Source organism: Myotis daubentonii, chromosome 13, assembly GCF_963259705.1.
Source record: "Myotis daubentonii chromosome 13, mMyoDau2.1, whole genome shotgun sequence".
Taxonomy (NCBI): domain Eukaryota; kingdom Metazoa; phylum Chordata; class Mammalia; order Chiroptera; family Vespertilionidae; genus Myotis; species Myotis daubentonii.
The window spans coordinates 20,608,380-20,625,459 of record NC_081852.1 but is presented as its reverse complement, the minus strand read 5'-3'; the positions used below and the strand labels follow the sequence as shown (position 1 = coordinate 20,625,459).

Here is a 17,080-nt window from a genome sequence, read left to right as displayed (position 1 = left end):
GAGAATGAGAAGACATGGGTTTGCTGGCATTGCTCTGCGTGTGTGTCTGAGATCTTTAAGAGGTCTGACCTCTTGACTAATTTCTGCTTCAATGTGTCCTTCCCACTCCCTGGCAAATCCCCAGATGCTGACTCAGTTCTACCATCTGCCTCTTCTTGCTCTCGGCGTAGCCAGTGTTGAAAGGCATTAGAGTGGGGTTGATAAGTGCCACTAGAAATCCATGGTCTGCAGTCTCAATCATCTCTTCCTGAATTCTCTAATAATCTAAATATCAGTCTTTTTCCTTCTATGCTTGCTTCCTTTCAAACTATTTTTAAAGCAGTCAGAATCAACTCTTTAAATATACATACAACCATACCACTTCACAGCTCACAACCCTTTAATAGCTTCCCATTGCACTGTGAATAAAATCCAAACTCATTCCATGCCTGTAAGATCCGGCATGTTCTGGCTCTCTTCCCCCTCTCTGACCGCATCGCAGTCCATTGCTAGTAGGTTCCAAGCACAACAGTCCTCTTCAGTTCCTTACACATGCCAGATTTGCCTTTCCTTCCTTTATGGAATGAATGTTTGTATCCCCCCAAACTTATACGTTGAAGCCCTATCCCTCAGTGTGGTTTTATTAGGAGATGGGCTCCTAAGTAAATAATTAAGGTTAAATAAGGTCCTAGGGGGTGGAGCCCTGGTCTGAAATGATTAATGTTCTCATAAGACACATCAGAGAGCTAGTGTGAGCACTCCCCTGCTCCTTGCCTCTCTGTGCAAACACCAGGGAAAGGCCATGTGAGGACACAGCAGGAAGAAGTGTCTACAGGCCAGGAAAGAGAGCCCTCATTAGAAACCCAATTTTCCAGCATCTTGATCCTGGACTTCTAGCCTCCAGACTGTGAGAAAAGTTAATTCCTGTTGTTTAAGCCACCTCGTCTGTGGTATTTTGTTACAGCAGCCCAAGCAGACTTATGTACTGCCTGAGAGTTTTTAACATACGCTATTTCCTTTTAGGAGCGTCCACTCCCCTCTTCTTCCTTTCTTTCTTCTCTTTCTCTACGTCCTTACTTCTCATTCTAATATGTCCTCTAACAGACCACTCTAATGAAATAGCTCTCCCAAAGGTCACCAATTATTACTATTTTACCAAAACCAATGGATTTTTAAAAATATGTTTTTATTTGTTTAGAGAGAAGGGGAGGGAGAAAGAGACAGAAACAGTGACCAGCTGCCTCCTACATGATCTCTGGTGGGAGTCCACAACCCAGGCAAGTGCTCTGACTGGGAATTGAACTGGTGACCTCTTGGTGCATGGGTTGATGCTCAACCACTGAGCCACACTGGCCGGGCCCAATGGATGTGTATCATCTTATATTACTGGGCCATCTCCATCACATGTAACACGGTAGACCCCTCAATTTCTGAATCCTCTACTTTCTTGGCTTTGATTTCATTACCTTCTCCAGGTATTTCTGTAAATATTTCCTCAAGGTTTCCTTCCTGAGCTGCTTAAATGTTAGTGTTCCACTGGATTTTGTTCTTGGCCCACAGTTCTTTTCTATATTATACTTTCCTTGGGTAATCTCATCTGTTCTCCTTGCTTTAATTCTTATTGTGTGTTGATGATTCCCAAATCTATCTCATCCTCTAAAACAGATTTCAATATCCAACTGCCTGCTAACCCACTCTACTTGGATATCTATAGCAGCTGTTCTCAACCTTCTGGCCCTTTAAATACAGTTCCTCATGTTGTGACCCCCAACCATAAAATTATTTTTGTTGCTACTTCATAACTGTAATGTTGCTACTGTTATGCATCATAATGTAAATATCTGATATGCAGGATGGTCTTAGGCGACCCCTGTGAAAGGGTCGTTCGACCCCCAAAGGGGTCGCGACCCACAGGTTGAGAACCACTGGTCTATAGGTATCTTACACTCAAGATAGCTACAACTGAACTCTTTATCTTCCCTATAAACCAGCCTCTCTTTTTAAATTCTGTCTCAGTTCATGGTGTCACCCTTTGTCCAAATAAGAAACCTAGTGTCATTCTGGGCTCTCCCCTTCTTATCCACTGCTCATTTTTTCAGGTACCAGAGACGAATTAGTCGTAACCTTTGGTCCATGACACCGTATGTTCCATGGTTTGGCTCTTTTTCTTCCTCTAGGCAAAGATACCTACCTTTCCCTCTTTGAAGTGCTTCTTGAGTTGCTTCTGCATGGCAGTCAGCTTCTTGGACTGCACCCCACTGTAGGCCAGCAGCATGCCACCGAATTGCCTCTCAGTAATTCTCCCATCCACAGGGTCATGGCGTTCAAACTGAGAGGGAAACAGAAAGAATGTTCTTGGGTCAAATAGAAAGTACTTTGATATGGAATGTGGGATGATAAACTGTGTTGGATGGCAGAAAATAGTTGATGGCCAGGATTGTATTTCTGAACTACAATTCTCACCGAGATTTAAAAAAATTAATCAGAAAGACCAGATCTGGGTTCTTCTCCAACTCTGCCACTGAACATTTATGTAATCAGGACAGTAACCCAGCTACTCTCGGCCTCAATTTCCTCATAGATAAAGCACAGCTGCTGTGACATCTCATATACCTTACAGGTCAGGAGCATGTTTGCAGAGATCAAAACAATGTTAAAACTTGGAGAAACCAAGATGGCGGCATAGGTAAACACCGGAAATTGCTGCCTCCCACAACAAATTCAAAAATACAACTAAAAGACAAAACGGACATCATCCAGAACTACAGGAAGGCGGGCTGAGTGGAAATTCTACAACTGGAAGGAAAGAGAAAAGCACACTGAGACTCAGAGTAGCTGCGGAGGTGGACTGCAGAGGTACGGAGGCTCGAGCACACGCGGCAAGGGCTGGTGACTAAGGACGCGGCTGTCTTTTTGAATCCGGAGGGAGCCACAAGCCCCCGACTGCTCTGAACTCCAGTTCTGGGTGAGTCTCTGGGGACCTAGACTCATATGGGGAGAAACTGGACTGTCTGGCAGTGGGCAGAACTCGGAACTTGAGGGCAGCTTTCTCTCAGAGGTGCTTGCAGCAATTACCAGGACACTGAGACGCGGTACCCTTAGGGCAGGGCTGAGGATCAGCCATAGCTGTTTGCTCCGCCCTGTTGTTCCCCTGAGACCCCGCCCCACCCAAGCTGTGGCAGAGGCTTTTGCATATGAATGCCCTGGCCCTTTGCAATCTGAAAATTACCTAACAAACTGCAGCTGGGCCAGACAGACCCAGAACATCCAAAAGAAGGCCCAAGGCCCCACAGCAGCTTGCATTGCTTCACAGCTGGGCCTCATTTGGGCACCTCCAACCCCCAAACAAGGAAGGGGAATCTGCAGATCTCTTCATAGCTCCTGCTGGGTAGCCTTAGGCAGAGGCTAAATTAGTACCTCCTTAGATCCAAGAGCCAGTGTACCCAGTGGTCAGAGTGGGACCATCCAGATTACAACTCCTCAGATTCATAAGGGACACACTCAGGGGGCAGACTCAGTGAGCACCAAAGCCTCACTGAAGCAAGTCTTGCCCCCTAAGGGTGTCTTCAGCACAGAAGTTCTTCCACTGTAGACACAGCTGGTTCTCACAGCCAATTGGCCTGGAGGTCAATTCCTCCCAGTGATATCTACAACAATCAAGGCTTAACTAAAACTAGACTGTGCACACAGCCCACAAAGGGGTGCACCAAGAGTGTCCACCTCAGGTAATTGGCGAGGCTGAGCCACTGGGCCCTATAGGACACCTAGCACACAAAGCCACTCTACCAACACAGGGAAACATAAAAAATGCAGAGACAAAGAAACAGGACACAAATGACAGAAATGGAGGAAAGCAAACTACTGGATATAGAGTTCAAAACCACACTTTTAAGGTTTTTCAAGAACTTTCTAGAAACCGCCGATAAATGTAGTGAGACCCTCAATAAATCTCGTGAGACCCTCGAGGTTATTATAAAGGACCAACTAGAAATTAAGCATACACTGACTGAAATAAAGGATATTATGCAGAGTTCCAATAGCAGACTAGAGGATCACAAGAATCAAGTCAAAGATTTGAAATACAAAGAAGCAAAAAACACCCAACTGGAAAAGCAAAATGAAAAAAGAATCCAAAAATACAAAGATAGCGTAAGGAGCCTCTGGGACAGCTTCAAGCGCACCAACATCCGAATTATAGGGGTGCCAGAAGAAGAGAGAGAGCAAGATATTGAAAACCTATTTGAAGAAATAATGACAGAAAACTTCCCCTACCTGATGAAAGAAATAGACTTACAAGTCCAGGAAGTGCAGAGAACCCCAAACCAAAGGAATCCAAAGAGGACCACACCAAGACACATCATAATTAAAATGCCAAGAGCAAAAGACAAAGAGAGAATCTTAAAAGCAGCAAGAGAAAGAAAGTCAGTTACCTACAAGGGAGTACCCATACGACTGTCAGCGGATTTCTCAACAGAAACTTTGCAGGCCAGAAGGGAGTGGCAAGAAATATTCAAAGTGAGGGAGAACCAAGATGGCGGCATAGGTTAACGCCGGAGTTTGCTGCTTTGAACAACTACTTCAAAAGTGAAACCAAAAAACGGAAGGGACATCACCCAGAACCACAGGAACGCTGGCTGAGTGGAAGTCCTACAACTAGGAGGAAAGAGAAACGCACACGGACACTCAGAGGAGGCGCAGTGCTGAAGTCAAATTCTGAGGTGCGGAGTGCGCGGAGCGGGCTGGCGGCGGAGGGCACGGTTGTTGTTTTCAATCGGGAGGGAGTCGCAGACTCTGAGCACCAGATCCGGGCGAGTCTTTAGGGACCCAGACTCAAACGGGAGAAGCGGGACTGTCTGGCTTCGGTCAGAGCGAGTGCAGCTTTCTCTCCCAGCTTTGCAGCGGGTGCTGGGACTCAGAGAGGCAGAGCCCCTGGGGACAGGACTGAGAGCCGCCATAACTGCTCTCTCCGGCCCACGCTGTTGATCCTGTGCGACCCGCCCTACCCAAGCCCTGCACAGAGGCATTTGCCGGCTAGCCTCAGGCAAAGGCTAGATTAGCACCTCCCTAGAGGACAGAAGTTCTCTCACTGCTGACACAGCTGATTCTCATAGCCACTTGGCCTGGAGGTCAAACCCTCCCTGGAATTAGCTACAAAAATCAAGATTTAACTATAAGACTGCGAACAAAGACCACTAGGGGGTGCACCAAGGAAGCATAACAAAATGCGGAGACAAAGAAACAGGACAAAATTGTCAAAGGAAGATATAGAGTTCAGAACCACACTTTTAAGGTCTCTCAAGAACTGTTTAGAAGCTGCCGATAAACTTAATGAGATCTACACGAAAACTAATAAGACCCTCGATCTTATATTGGGGAACCAACTAGAAATTAAGCATACACGGACTGAAATAACGAATATTATACAGACTCCCGACAGCAGACCAGAGGAGCGCAAGAATCAAGTCAATGATTTGAAATGCGAGGAAGCAAAAAACACCCAACAGGAAAAGCAAAATGAAAAAAGAATCCAAAAATGAGAGGATAGTGTAAGGAGCCTCTGGTACAGCTTCAAGCGTACCAACATCAGAATTATAGGGGTGCCAGAAGATGAGAGAGAGCAAGATATTGAAAACCTATTTGAAGAAATAATGACAGAAAACTTCCCCCACCTGGTGAAAGAAATGGACTTACAGGTCCAAGAAGCGCGGAGAACCCCAAACAAAAGGAATCCAAAGAGGACCACACCAAGACACATCATAATTAAAATGCCAAGAGCAAAAGACAAAGAGAGAATCTTAAAAGCAGCAAGAGAAAGAAACCGAGTTACCTACAAGGGAATACCCATACGATTGTCAGCTGATTTCTCAACAGAAACTTTGCAGGCCAGAAGGGAGTGGCAAGAAATATTCAAAGTGATGAATACCAAGAACCTACAACCAAGATTACTTTATCCAGCAAAGCTATCATTCAGAATTGAAGGTCAGATAAAGAGCTTCACAGATAAGGAAAAGCTAAAGGAGTTCATCACCACCAAACCAGGATTATATGAAATGCTGAAAGGTATCCTTTAAGAAGAGGAAGAGGAAGAAAAAGCTAAAGATACAAATTATGAACAACAAATATGCATCTATCAACAAGTGAATCTAAGAATCAAGTGAATGAATAATCTGATGAACAGAATGAACTGGTGATTATAATAGAATCAGGGACATAGAAAGGGAATGGACTGACTATTCTTGGGGGGGAAAGGGGTGTGGGAGATGCGGGAAGAGACTGGACAAAAATCGTGCACCTATGGATGAGGACAGTGGGTGGGGAGTGAGGGCAGAGGGTGGGGCAGGAACTGGGAGGAGGGGAGTTATGGGGGGGAAAAAAGAGGAACAAATGTAATAATCTGAACAGTAAAGATTTAATTAAAAAAAATTCCTCAAAAAACCCCCCAAACAATGTTAAAACTCTATTCTAATTCATGAGTAATATCATTGGTAATAAGTAATCTTTGGTCCATCTTTATCTTTGCTACTCAGAGAAGACTTAAAATCTAATTATTAGCCCTAACCGGTTTGGCTCAGTGGACAGAGCGTTGGCCTGTGGACTCAAGGGTCCCAGGTTTGATTCCAGTCAAGGGCATGTACCTTGGTTGCGGGCACATACCCAGTGGGGAGTGTGCAGGAGGCAGCTGATTGATGTTTCTCTCTCATCGATGTTTCTAATTCTCTAACCCTCTCCTTTCCTCTCTGTAAAAAAACCAATAAAATATATTTAAAAAATCTAATTATTATATATTTGATTAATTATACATATATAAAGTCTTATCAGTTCTTCAGTCTGTATTCAGGCCTTTAAGAATTTCAAGTTTGCCCCCAAATGGTAATCAAATGCTAGGACATCAATAGAACTTGGAAAAGAAATGTACAGAGTATAGAATATCTTAATTAGACATGCTTACTTACCATAAAGCTACTGAAAATTTATTAGATGTATTTAAATATGCAGCTGGAAAGGTTAAGTATAAAGGACCTCCAGCTAATCTAAGTAATATCAGAAAACTAAGATTTTTAATATAAAAACAGAGACCAGAAAGTTATCTCAATGCCAGCTGCAGTGTTAATGATACTTATAAATACATAGATAATAAACTGGCTAAAGATGGGCCCAGAAACAAATTAGAAAGCAAAATGATTTTAAGATGGTAAAATTTCTCCATGGATTTATTGGAAAATAAAAGTTACTAGGAAGTTCTCAGATTCCTATGTGGTGAGACATAATCCTGTTCTCATAAGAGGGGTATATATACACAGACATAGACATTGCTAAGTAAGGTCATATCAACAAACATTTCCCAAATGTCTACTAGTGGTCTAGCATTGTGTTAGTCTTGTGGGATAAGGAAAGATGATTCAGTTTCTGTTCTTAGGGTCTTCACCATCTAGTAGGGAGATAAGATTTACAGATGAGTCACAAAATAAGTAATAAGTATATAGTCAAGAGTGAAATTCTGTTTTGGTTTTCATTTCCTCAGTTAGCTTATAAGTTGATAGACACCTTAATTTGTTTCCTCACTGGTGAGACAGTCAGTGAGCAATACACAAGAACTGCATTTTAACAATAGCAAACATTTACTGAGCATGTACTATGGGCCATGTTCTTTATCCATATTTTCTTTCATTTAGTCATTATAACACCCTATGGCAGGGGTGGGCAAACTTTTTGACTTGAGGGCCACAATGGGTTCTTAAACTGGACCGGAGGGCCGGAACAAAAGCATGGATGGAGTGTTTGTGTGAACTAACATAAATTCAAAGTAAACATCATTACATAAAAGGGTACGGTATTTTTTTTTTTTTTTAGTTTTATTCATTTCAAACAGGCCGGATCTGGCCCGCGGGCCGTAGTTTGCCCACGGCTGCCCTATGGAGTAGATATTATCAGCTCCATTTTACAGATGAGAACACTGAGGTAACATGAAGTCCTGAGATTCAAATTCAGCTCTGTCTGGAACCAAGGACTGTATCTCAATATCACATCGTTTCATCCTTCTAAGCAATAATACATATTCATCCTATAGAACAGGGGTCCTCAAACTTTTTAAACAGGGGGCCAGTTCACTGTCCCTCAGACCGTTGGAGGGCCGGACTACAGTTTAAAAACAACTATGAACAAATTCCTATGCACACTGCACATATCTTATTTTGAAGTAAAAAAACAAAACGGGAACAAATACAATATTTGTATTTGCATGTGGCCCGCGGGCCATAGTTTGAGGACCCCTGCTATAGAACAGCACCATGGTGTTTTGGAAAAACTTATGCAACCAGGAAGCTAAGTCATATTTAAAGTGAGAGGCAAAACAATTTCCAAGAAAATCAATACCATCAATATTAAGTGAAAGCCTCTTTTTTACCTCAGCCACTCAATATTTCAAGTTTGTCATAGCATCACTTCTGCAGAGCTGATTAATTTTTGACACCACCAAAAGTTTTCAGGATTCAATTTTAAGTCTGATTTATGATTCAATTTACCATCTTGAAACAAAATGGAGGACTAAAATTTTTTGCTAATGGGCATACTTTCTACAGTGTCTAAATCAGATTTTAGTGAAATGTGATACCGGGCAAAAGCTGGAGATGCATAGTCTTGTATGGGCTTCTTTAAGGTAAGTGGAGCCAGGCTGTGGTCCCGCCCTCCAGGCTGGGCTCTAACAACTTAGGGCACTCATTTCACCCTTATCTGGAGATGTCACAGCTGAGGAGAAATCCCATATATCTGAATTAGATGTGTTTTAAGCTTTATTCCACAAGATAGACTCAAGGTTGAAATGTTGCTTGTTTATAACATTGGCAGCAGAAGCAGCTTGCTCAAGGCTTACGGAAACAAAGGCCTGTATTCTTCTGTTCTCCAAGGGGGCATAACATTGCACCTCTATTATGTTTCAAAGACAGAAAAGATCATTTGCAGTAGAGATGCTCATGTAACAATGCCATACTCAAGTTAGCATTTTTGCTAATATTCTTTGAAAATTCAGACATGTCTTTTTCTCTTAGGGTTAAGTTGTTATTATTTTGATGTAGTTGGAACCTGAAAGGGCTTAAAGACTATAAAATTCATCCCTGGCCAATTAGTTCACTTAGTTAGAGCATCGTCTCGATATGCCAAAGTTGTGGGTTCAATTCCCAGTTAGGGCAAGTACAAGAATCAACCAATGAATGCATAATTAAGTGGGACAACAAGTTGATGTTCTCTCTCCCTCTCTCTCTAAAAAAGTCAATAATAAAAAAAAAGACTATAAAATTCAGCTCCATGCAGTGTGGGTCATTGCAAAGTTTACTACCTCCGCTGTAATTTGATTTGGGGCAGCACCTCTCCTTTTAGGTTTTTAGGCTCTTTTGAGGCAAGACTGCCTTATTTCTGAGGTCTTCAAAATGGCTGGGATGGCAGAGAGAGCTCTTTATCCGCAAAACTGCTAATGAAAAATGATCTAATGTGCTATTCACTCAACATTTATTAACTGAGGACTTACTTCACAAAGGCTAGGGAGCTTCAAGCACCTTCATTAGGGCAAAATTTTCAAGGGTGATAGCTAGACATCACGTGGCTCGAGACAAAAGGTGTACCGTAAGTCTGTGGGTGTCTTCCTGGAGCACAGTATGCATGTGATCCCCAAGGTCATGAGAGGGTCTTTGGGGAAAGACATATGCTATTACAAAATTATCACAATGCAGAAAGCTTCTAATTATATATTTGGAAGCAATTCAAATGACTGGTTTGTATTTTAAGTAGTTGAACACTGACAAAGCCTCTTTATGTTCCACTGCAATGGCAATGAAGGAGACTCTATTCCATTTGACACTATGGCACAGCAACTCCCCCTTCCAGTGCACCACTAACCATTTGCATTACTTTTCTGTGTCTAAGAGAAGCCTAGCATTTTCTCTTCCGCAGCCCTGCCACTTTCTCAAATGGATACAAGCTGTTGTCGCTGTTGTTCCCCAGGGAGCTGCAGGGCAGGCACAGGGGGCCGGAGAAGAGGAGCCAAAAAACTGTCTGCAAGATTTTTCCTGGCTTTCTGTCCATATTGTGCTTCTTGTTCCCACCCCTGCCCCTTGCTGAGAGAAAACATTGTCTTTTGGAAGGACAGATGGTCCACATATATCTAATCAGCAGTTTTTAACTGGTATGCCTCAAGAATTTTTAAAACATGCAATACCTGACTATTTAGTCAGGGGCATTGACCTCTTTTCCCTTAGATTGTCAAATTAAAAAAAAATGACAACAGCCAACACAATAGTCACTCAGTGTGAATGAGTCAAAGAGTCAAAATCATACCTAAGTTTTTGGTCAGATCGGCAAAAAATATAACATTTTTTGGTGTGCCGCAGAATTTTAGTAATCAGTTTATGTGTGCCATGAGACGAAAAAGATGAAAATCGCTGATCTAGATGAAATGATTTAAGGAAGATGGGAAGCCAGGTAGAGAAGAAAAAAAAGAATTATAAACAAAAGTCAAGATAAGATTAGAAAAGTAGTAAAAGGAAAAAAAAATCAGTGTCTGCAAGTGGGTCTTGATTTATTAAAGACTTTTGAGGTTAATATATTCCAACAAATGTATTCTTTTTTATACAATTTCTTTTCTGGAGACAGTCTATCCCTCAGAGTAAATCCTGCCCTTAACACGTATTTCAAAATGGTAATTTTCTTGATAGGATTTTACTAGCTTCTGAACTGTGCAATTTGAGTCCTTGAGATTACTGAACACCTCTGTATTTTTCAACCTGACAGTATTTGGCTTTTGAGATCTTAGCCATGCCACTGCTGCTATTACCAGGAGTCTCAGAGCAACTGTCTGTTATGTCCATCAAAAGGAAAAACGATTACAGGGGCAGGTCTCTACTGCAAACCCATCCAGTCGGCATGACATACACACGCTAGTTTGAATATGAATCTCTGTCTTCAATTGGCAGGGGACATCAGAGAGCATCAGGCCAAATTGCCTGGAGCCTGAATTTTTTTGATCTCTAAATAAAAGATGTATCTTCACTGTCAACACTAATAAGTTTGTCTTTTGGCTAACTGGTGAGCCAAGGAAAAGGCTCATAATTTAGAATTGAGACAACATGGTTCAGTGTCCTCATCTAGGGCCAAAACAATCCATTAGAGTCTGGGACCGTAGGATTATGGATGACCAAACTAAACTGCTAGACTTTTCTACTTAAAATCCAAGGATACTTTCCATTTAAAAATTGTTTTTAAGAAAGTTCAGGCTGATGATCAAATCAAGTTACTAAATGACATGACTATGAATACTATAGTTAGTTAGACCAGGAAAAGGTTAACTTTTCAGTCTAATAGTCAAAACCAGGGAGATAATAAGATGCATGAACTTATTACATGATAATATAAATCAGGGTATATTTGAGTGAGGGCGCCAGGGAAAAACACTTTAGAACTGGAACAGAGGTTTCAAGGTTTGATAAATCTTGGTTTTATTCCATGGAAGGTAATACATTAAAGTGACCAACAATATGGGCTTTAGAAACAGTAAGGCCTGGGTCTGAAATCTGGCTTGAACCTCTACTTGCGGCTCTGACTCTAGGAAAGTGGCTTACTCACTCTAAGGCTTCAAAATCTTTCCACCAAAAAATGAAAATGATATTCACAATTCCAAAGTGTTAAAAGGATTAACTGAGAATATGTGTGTGTGTGTGTGTGTGTGTGTGTGTGTGTGTGTATAAATTAGCACAGTTTGGTGCATAGTTAACATTCAATAAATGTAATAATAATAATACTTTTACCACCATGCTGTCACTTCCTAGAAGATAAAAGCCTCAATTGATTATTCCATTCTTAGTGAGTCTTACTTAAGTTCAATTACTATTTCTCACTCTTCTTTTCATCATTGTTCTTGCTAAGTCTTTGCTTACAGAATACTACTTTCACATTTGAAGAGCAGAAAAAGTAAATGCAACTAATTTCATTTATTATTCAATACAGGATAATTTCAAGATTAAACTAATTAACAGTTGGCTGAGCCCAGCCGGTGTGGCTCAGTGGCTGAGTGTCAACCTATGAACCAGGAGGTCATAGTTCGATTCCCAGTTGGGACACATGTCCAGGGTTGCCAGCTCAATCATCATTGATGTTTCTCTCTCTCTCTCTCTCTCTCTCTCTCTCTCTCTCTCTCTCTCTCTCCTTTCCTCTCTCTCTAAAAATCGATGAACAATCTTTAAAAAAAAAAGAAATAAAATCAAATAAAAAAAATTATTCCATGTCAGAGGAATGGTGGCATAAGATGTATATTCCTGACATAATTTAGTCATTATAAAATCACATAATATTGTTTCTACAAATGAATGATTCCACAAGTCCATGACTAGAGTCTGACTTTAAGAACATGTAAGCATACATATTCCTAAAAAAAAGATAACGTAGTTAGGTAATTATGTTACACAATTAGTTTATACCCAAGAGAAGACAGCATCATTAAAAATACTTATTGCTCGATGTTTTCTATAGAAACAATGTCACAAGTTGAAGATCTGAAAAGTCAATTATGGCTCAGTTAGACAAATAGTGTGTTCAAGGAATCTATCATGACACCTTTGTCTACATTCTGTAAAAGATAGATAGATTAACTAAGAGAAACATAGGTCTATGATACTAGAACAGGGGTCCTCAAATTTTTTAAACAGGGGGCCAGTTCACTGTCCCTCAAACTGTTGGAGGGCCGGACTATAGTTTAAAAAAAAACTATGAACAAATTCCTATGCATTCTGCACATATCTTATTTTGAAGTAAAAAAACAAAACGGGAACAAATACAATATTTGTATTTGCATGTGGCCCACAGGCCGTAGTTTGAGGACCCCTGTACTAGAACAACAAAACAATTAAGCTTATATCTATTTTTACCCAAATAAACAAAACTAACATGAAGTTGTATATTCTCAAATGTCTGCCTTATTTAGAAAACACTAAAAAATATAGTTTGAGGGCACTAACTTTAAAATTGGTAATATATATTTTTTTTATATCCGGACCTCACATCTTAGTTTATCTCACTTCAAATGACTGACCCCTCTTTGACTGACTTAATCTTATCACCCATTTTATTTCTGACAATTCACAAAGCCATTGCCCAGGCCAGGGTTGGCAAACTGCGGCTCGCGAGCCACATGCGGCTCTTTGCCCCCTTCAGTGTAGCTCTTCCACAAAATACCATGTGCGGGAGCGCACGTAGAGTGCGACTGAAACTTCGTGGCCCATGCGCAGAAGTTGGTATTTTGTGGAAGAGCCACACTCTAGGGGCCAAAGAGCCGCATGTGGCTTGCGAGCCGCAGTTTGCCCACCACTAGCCCAGGCAATGAGCTCATGCTCAATTGGTACTATGGAACCGGTTAATATTTTTCAATACATTCAAAATTATGTTGGAAACTGCCAATTTTTTAGAACAGAAAATGAAGAGTTAGAGAGTGAAACACAATACACAGAAATTTGAATTTAGGTTAAGCTGACTAACAAGCAGAAGATAAATGCAGGAAAGACTGGGAGACTGCAGTTTTGAAATATTCAGCTCCCTTAAGCTTTAATACAGAAAGTGGGAAAAAATGATGAGTCCAAACACAGGCAGGTGAAAACAAAGTTACCTAGTGGGTAAGACCACCTCACATGTCAGTATCATTCGTCTTTCCTTCTTTTATTTAAAAAAAAAAAAGGAAGAAAGGAAATATATGTTTCCCCTGAGAGTAGAAAAATGGAGGACAGTCATTAAGATTTTTGTAACAACAATGGTGAAAAACAGATGGAAAGGGAACATGCTTTCTATTTCTATTGTATTCAAGATTAACAATAAGTTCAGCTGTCCGTGGCTGGCCAATTATGTGTATTAGAGCACCAAAGAGAAACCAGGGAGGAGATTATATGTTAAATCACTTAGTATTGAAGTTATTTATTTATTTATTTTATTTTTAAGTCACCAAGCTCATTAAGATTGTTTTTCTTAAACGTTAGTTTTTCATTTTATTTCATTTCTTTCTTTTTTTTTGCAACTTAAGAGACACAGATGATACTTTTCAATTATGTAGTAGCCTCTCAGTTTTTAAAAAGAGCTAATTAGATGTTTCATGTTTAAGCATATGGGTTCTTCAACATGGCAATTATTTAAAAGAGTCTAAACTAACTAATCCTCTATAAGGCACCTGAAAGTCACTTGAAATTCGTTCATGTTCTATATGGGTTCAGTGATCACAGGGTGTTCTTCCATAAAGTCTGGGCATGTTTTGAGATCATTAATTTTAGATTTTCTAGTTGTATTAAGGCTGCATATAATGGAAATCAACTCAAGCTAGCTTCAGCAATAGAGGAATTCAGGGATCCCAGGAGACAAAGGCAGCTCATGGCGGGAAAGGACTGAGAGCCAGGGCTGAAAGTTGGCAGTGTTCTCATTTCTGTGCAGCTGTTTTGGTCCTTGTTTTCTGTCAGTCTTTCTTTTTCTGCGCTATATGGGTCTACACACGGTGGGCACACATAGTTATCCTGGAGTTCTGGAGTTTACATGTTAAATAATTTAACTACAAGAAGAGACCAACTGTCCCTAGTCCAAATTTCAAATTTTCTATGGCGAAATTCTGATTGGTCAACCCTGGGTTGGATGTCCACTCCTGATCTAATTGGCTAAGGGAGGGGTAGAGAAGGGTGATGTGAGGGAAAGCAAGGGAGAGGCATAAAGTACAAACATGGCTTCCAGACGCCACACCTGTGTTTGAGAGGTAGAGTGGGACAAATCCTGGAGAAGAGGGAGGGTTGGAAGTTGAGTAGATATGCCACCAGGTGCCTATACACTAACCCATAATGATGCCAGAGAGAGAGGGTATATGCATGTGTGTGCCTTTATCAGGCTTTTGTCTACTGCTGATGAAGTAGTTACTAATTCAACATGATTTCCTGAGTATCTGTTTTATGTCAGGTACTATGCCAGGCAATAAAAAAAAAAATGATGAGCCCAACATACTCTCTCAAATGTTTTCAAGGAGTGTTTGGAAACAGGTATTAAATAAACAACCCGATAGCTATATAATTAAGTGATCTGAAGAAAAATTTCAGAGTACTCTGGAAATCTGTAACATTAAAATGTGGTCTAATTTGTGGTGGGGAGATGGTGAGGCAGAGAAGGCTTCTTGGATTAAGTGAGGTTAACTGAGCTCTGAGGGGTAAGAAGGAGGTCACTAGAGGAAGAGAAAGGAAGAAGTGTTCCAGGCAAATGATCAGTAGTGCAAGGGCTCTTATGCAAGGGATGAATCTGAAGGAAGAGGCAGGGGTGAAATTATACAGAGCCTATGGGTATGGGTTTAGTTCTTTATCTAAGAACAATGAGGAAGGCAAGAGTGGTTATAGTAAGATTAGATAGGAGGCAAGTAAAGTAATCTAGGCAAAAGATAAATAGTTTAGTCTAGAGCAGTGGTCGACAAACTCATTAGTCAACAGAGCCAAATATCAACAGTACAACGATTGAAATTTCTTTTGAGAGCCAAATTTTTTAAACTTAAACTATATAGGTAGGTACATTGTTATTAACTTAATTAGGGTACTCCTAAGCTGGCCTTTGCTAAAAACGTCCTCAATCTGAGGGGTCGACCTCAGCGATCGTACCCCCACTTCTTCTAACGCCACTTCTTCAAAATAGACTCGCCCAGGCCGGAAACCGACTTCTGCACGTGGGCCATGAAGTTTCAATCGCACTGTATGTGCGCCCGCACGTGGTATTTTGTGGAAGAGCCACACTCAAGGGGCCAAAGAGCCGCATGTGGCTTGCGAGTCATGGTTTGCCGACCACTGGACTAGAGTGATGGTAGAGATGGCAGAAGTGGTCAGAGGAGATGTTACTGACAATGACAATTGTGGGAATGGGTGTGATGAAGATATCTGTGCCTAACAGGTGCTTTTCTGCTTCACATACATTTCTCTGAATGTGACTCTAGCTACTTCAAAACCTGCGGCTGCTAGGCTTTCTCACTACTAACCCTAAGCCTTTACTGAAATGAAAGTCAAACATAAAAGTGCTTTTATGTTTGAAATTACACTTCCTTAAATCTTTAAATTGCTTTTAATATCTTCACTTCTTGGGGTCCTGGGAGACTTGCAACACCAGCTATATCAATGTGAATGGCCAATACAAGGTAACAAGACAGGGCAACTATTAGGAAAGCTGCTCCCATAATCTCCGGTAGCTCCCAAAGACGTACAGATAGATCCTCTACTTTTAAAGAATTTGATTTAAAGAACTAGATGTAACATCAAAGACAAAGACATTAATATTAGTTGTTCATTTTCATTTCTATCTCTTTATTACAACTCAAATACCCATCTCTTCCCCTCTGGCTGTAATGCAGCTCAGAGGCAACAATAACCTCAAATTATCTAGGGAGGTTATATGCTGTTGATGCCTTTGCAATACCAGGGAAGTCTGCCACATAAACACAAGGTCATATTATCAGTTTCCAGCATGGAGGCAAAGAGAAGTTAATCAGTATTTTAGATCACAGCCAACACTAAAATTATGCCACCATGGTTAACATAGTGAGGAATATTGCACATACTTCTGTCACATATTTACCAGGAAATATTGGCAGATAGAGGCAGGTATTTCAAATACTTGAAGCTATCTAGTAACTAGGGTTGACATATACAAATTATAGCCTAGCAATAATCATTTGTTAAAATCACATTGCTTTTACTCTGCCCTGATGATCTGCTCTGCCGAGCCCTTTGGCAGACAGACGTGGTGACTTCTGAAAAACCTGAGTGAGAAGGGGAATCTTTTTGAATGCCCTCTATAACTAGGTTTAAAAGGAATGGAAGGTGATGCCCCATTGTGTCAGTTTGAAATTAATTATGTTCACTAGGCAGAACAGGCTCCTGGGCACAGTTGACAAAGTGTTTATAATGTCTGATTAGCTTTGGTGAGCTAATGATTACATGTTCAAATAAATGGGCTTTGTATACTCATCAGATCAACCAACTGCACAACTTATTATTTTGTTTTGACACAAATGGAATGCAAAACCACATTAACATCACATTTGAGGTTATTCATACTCACAAGTGAG

The 17,080-nt window shown here is 40.7% G+C and overlaps 1 protein-coding gene across 1 annotated transcript in view; it reads right to left on the bottom strand.

Moving 5' to 3' along the window:
- The window catches only part of MICU1 (mitochondrial calcium uptake 1), a 170,281-nt gene that overhangs the window by 42,682 nt on the left and 110,519 nt on the right, over positions 1–17,080 (bottom strand). Inside the window, exon 10 of the mRNA XM_059662425.1 lies at positions 2,171–2,308. Within this exon, the coding sequence (XP_059518408.1) occupies positions 2,171–2,308 (138 nt within the window). The remainder of the gene's footprint in view (positions 1–2,170; positions 2,309–17,080) is intronic.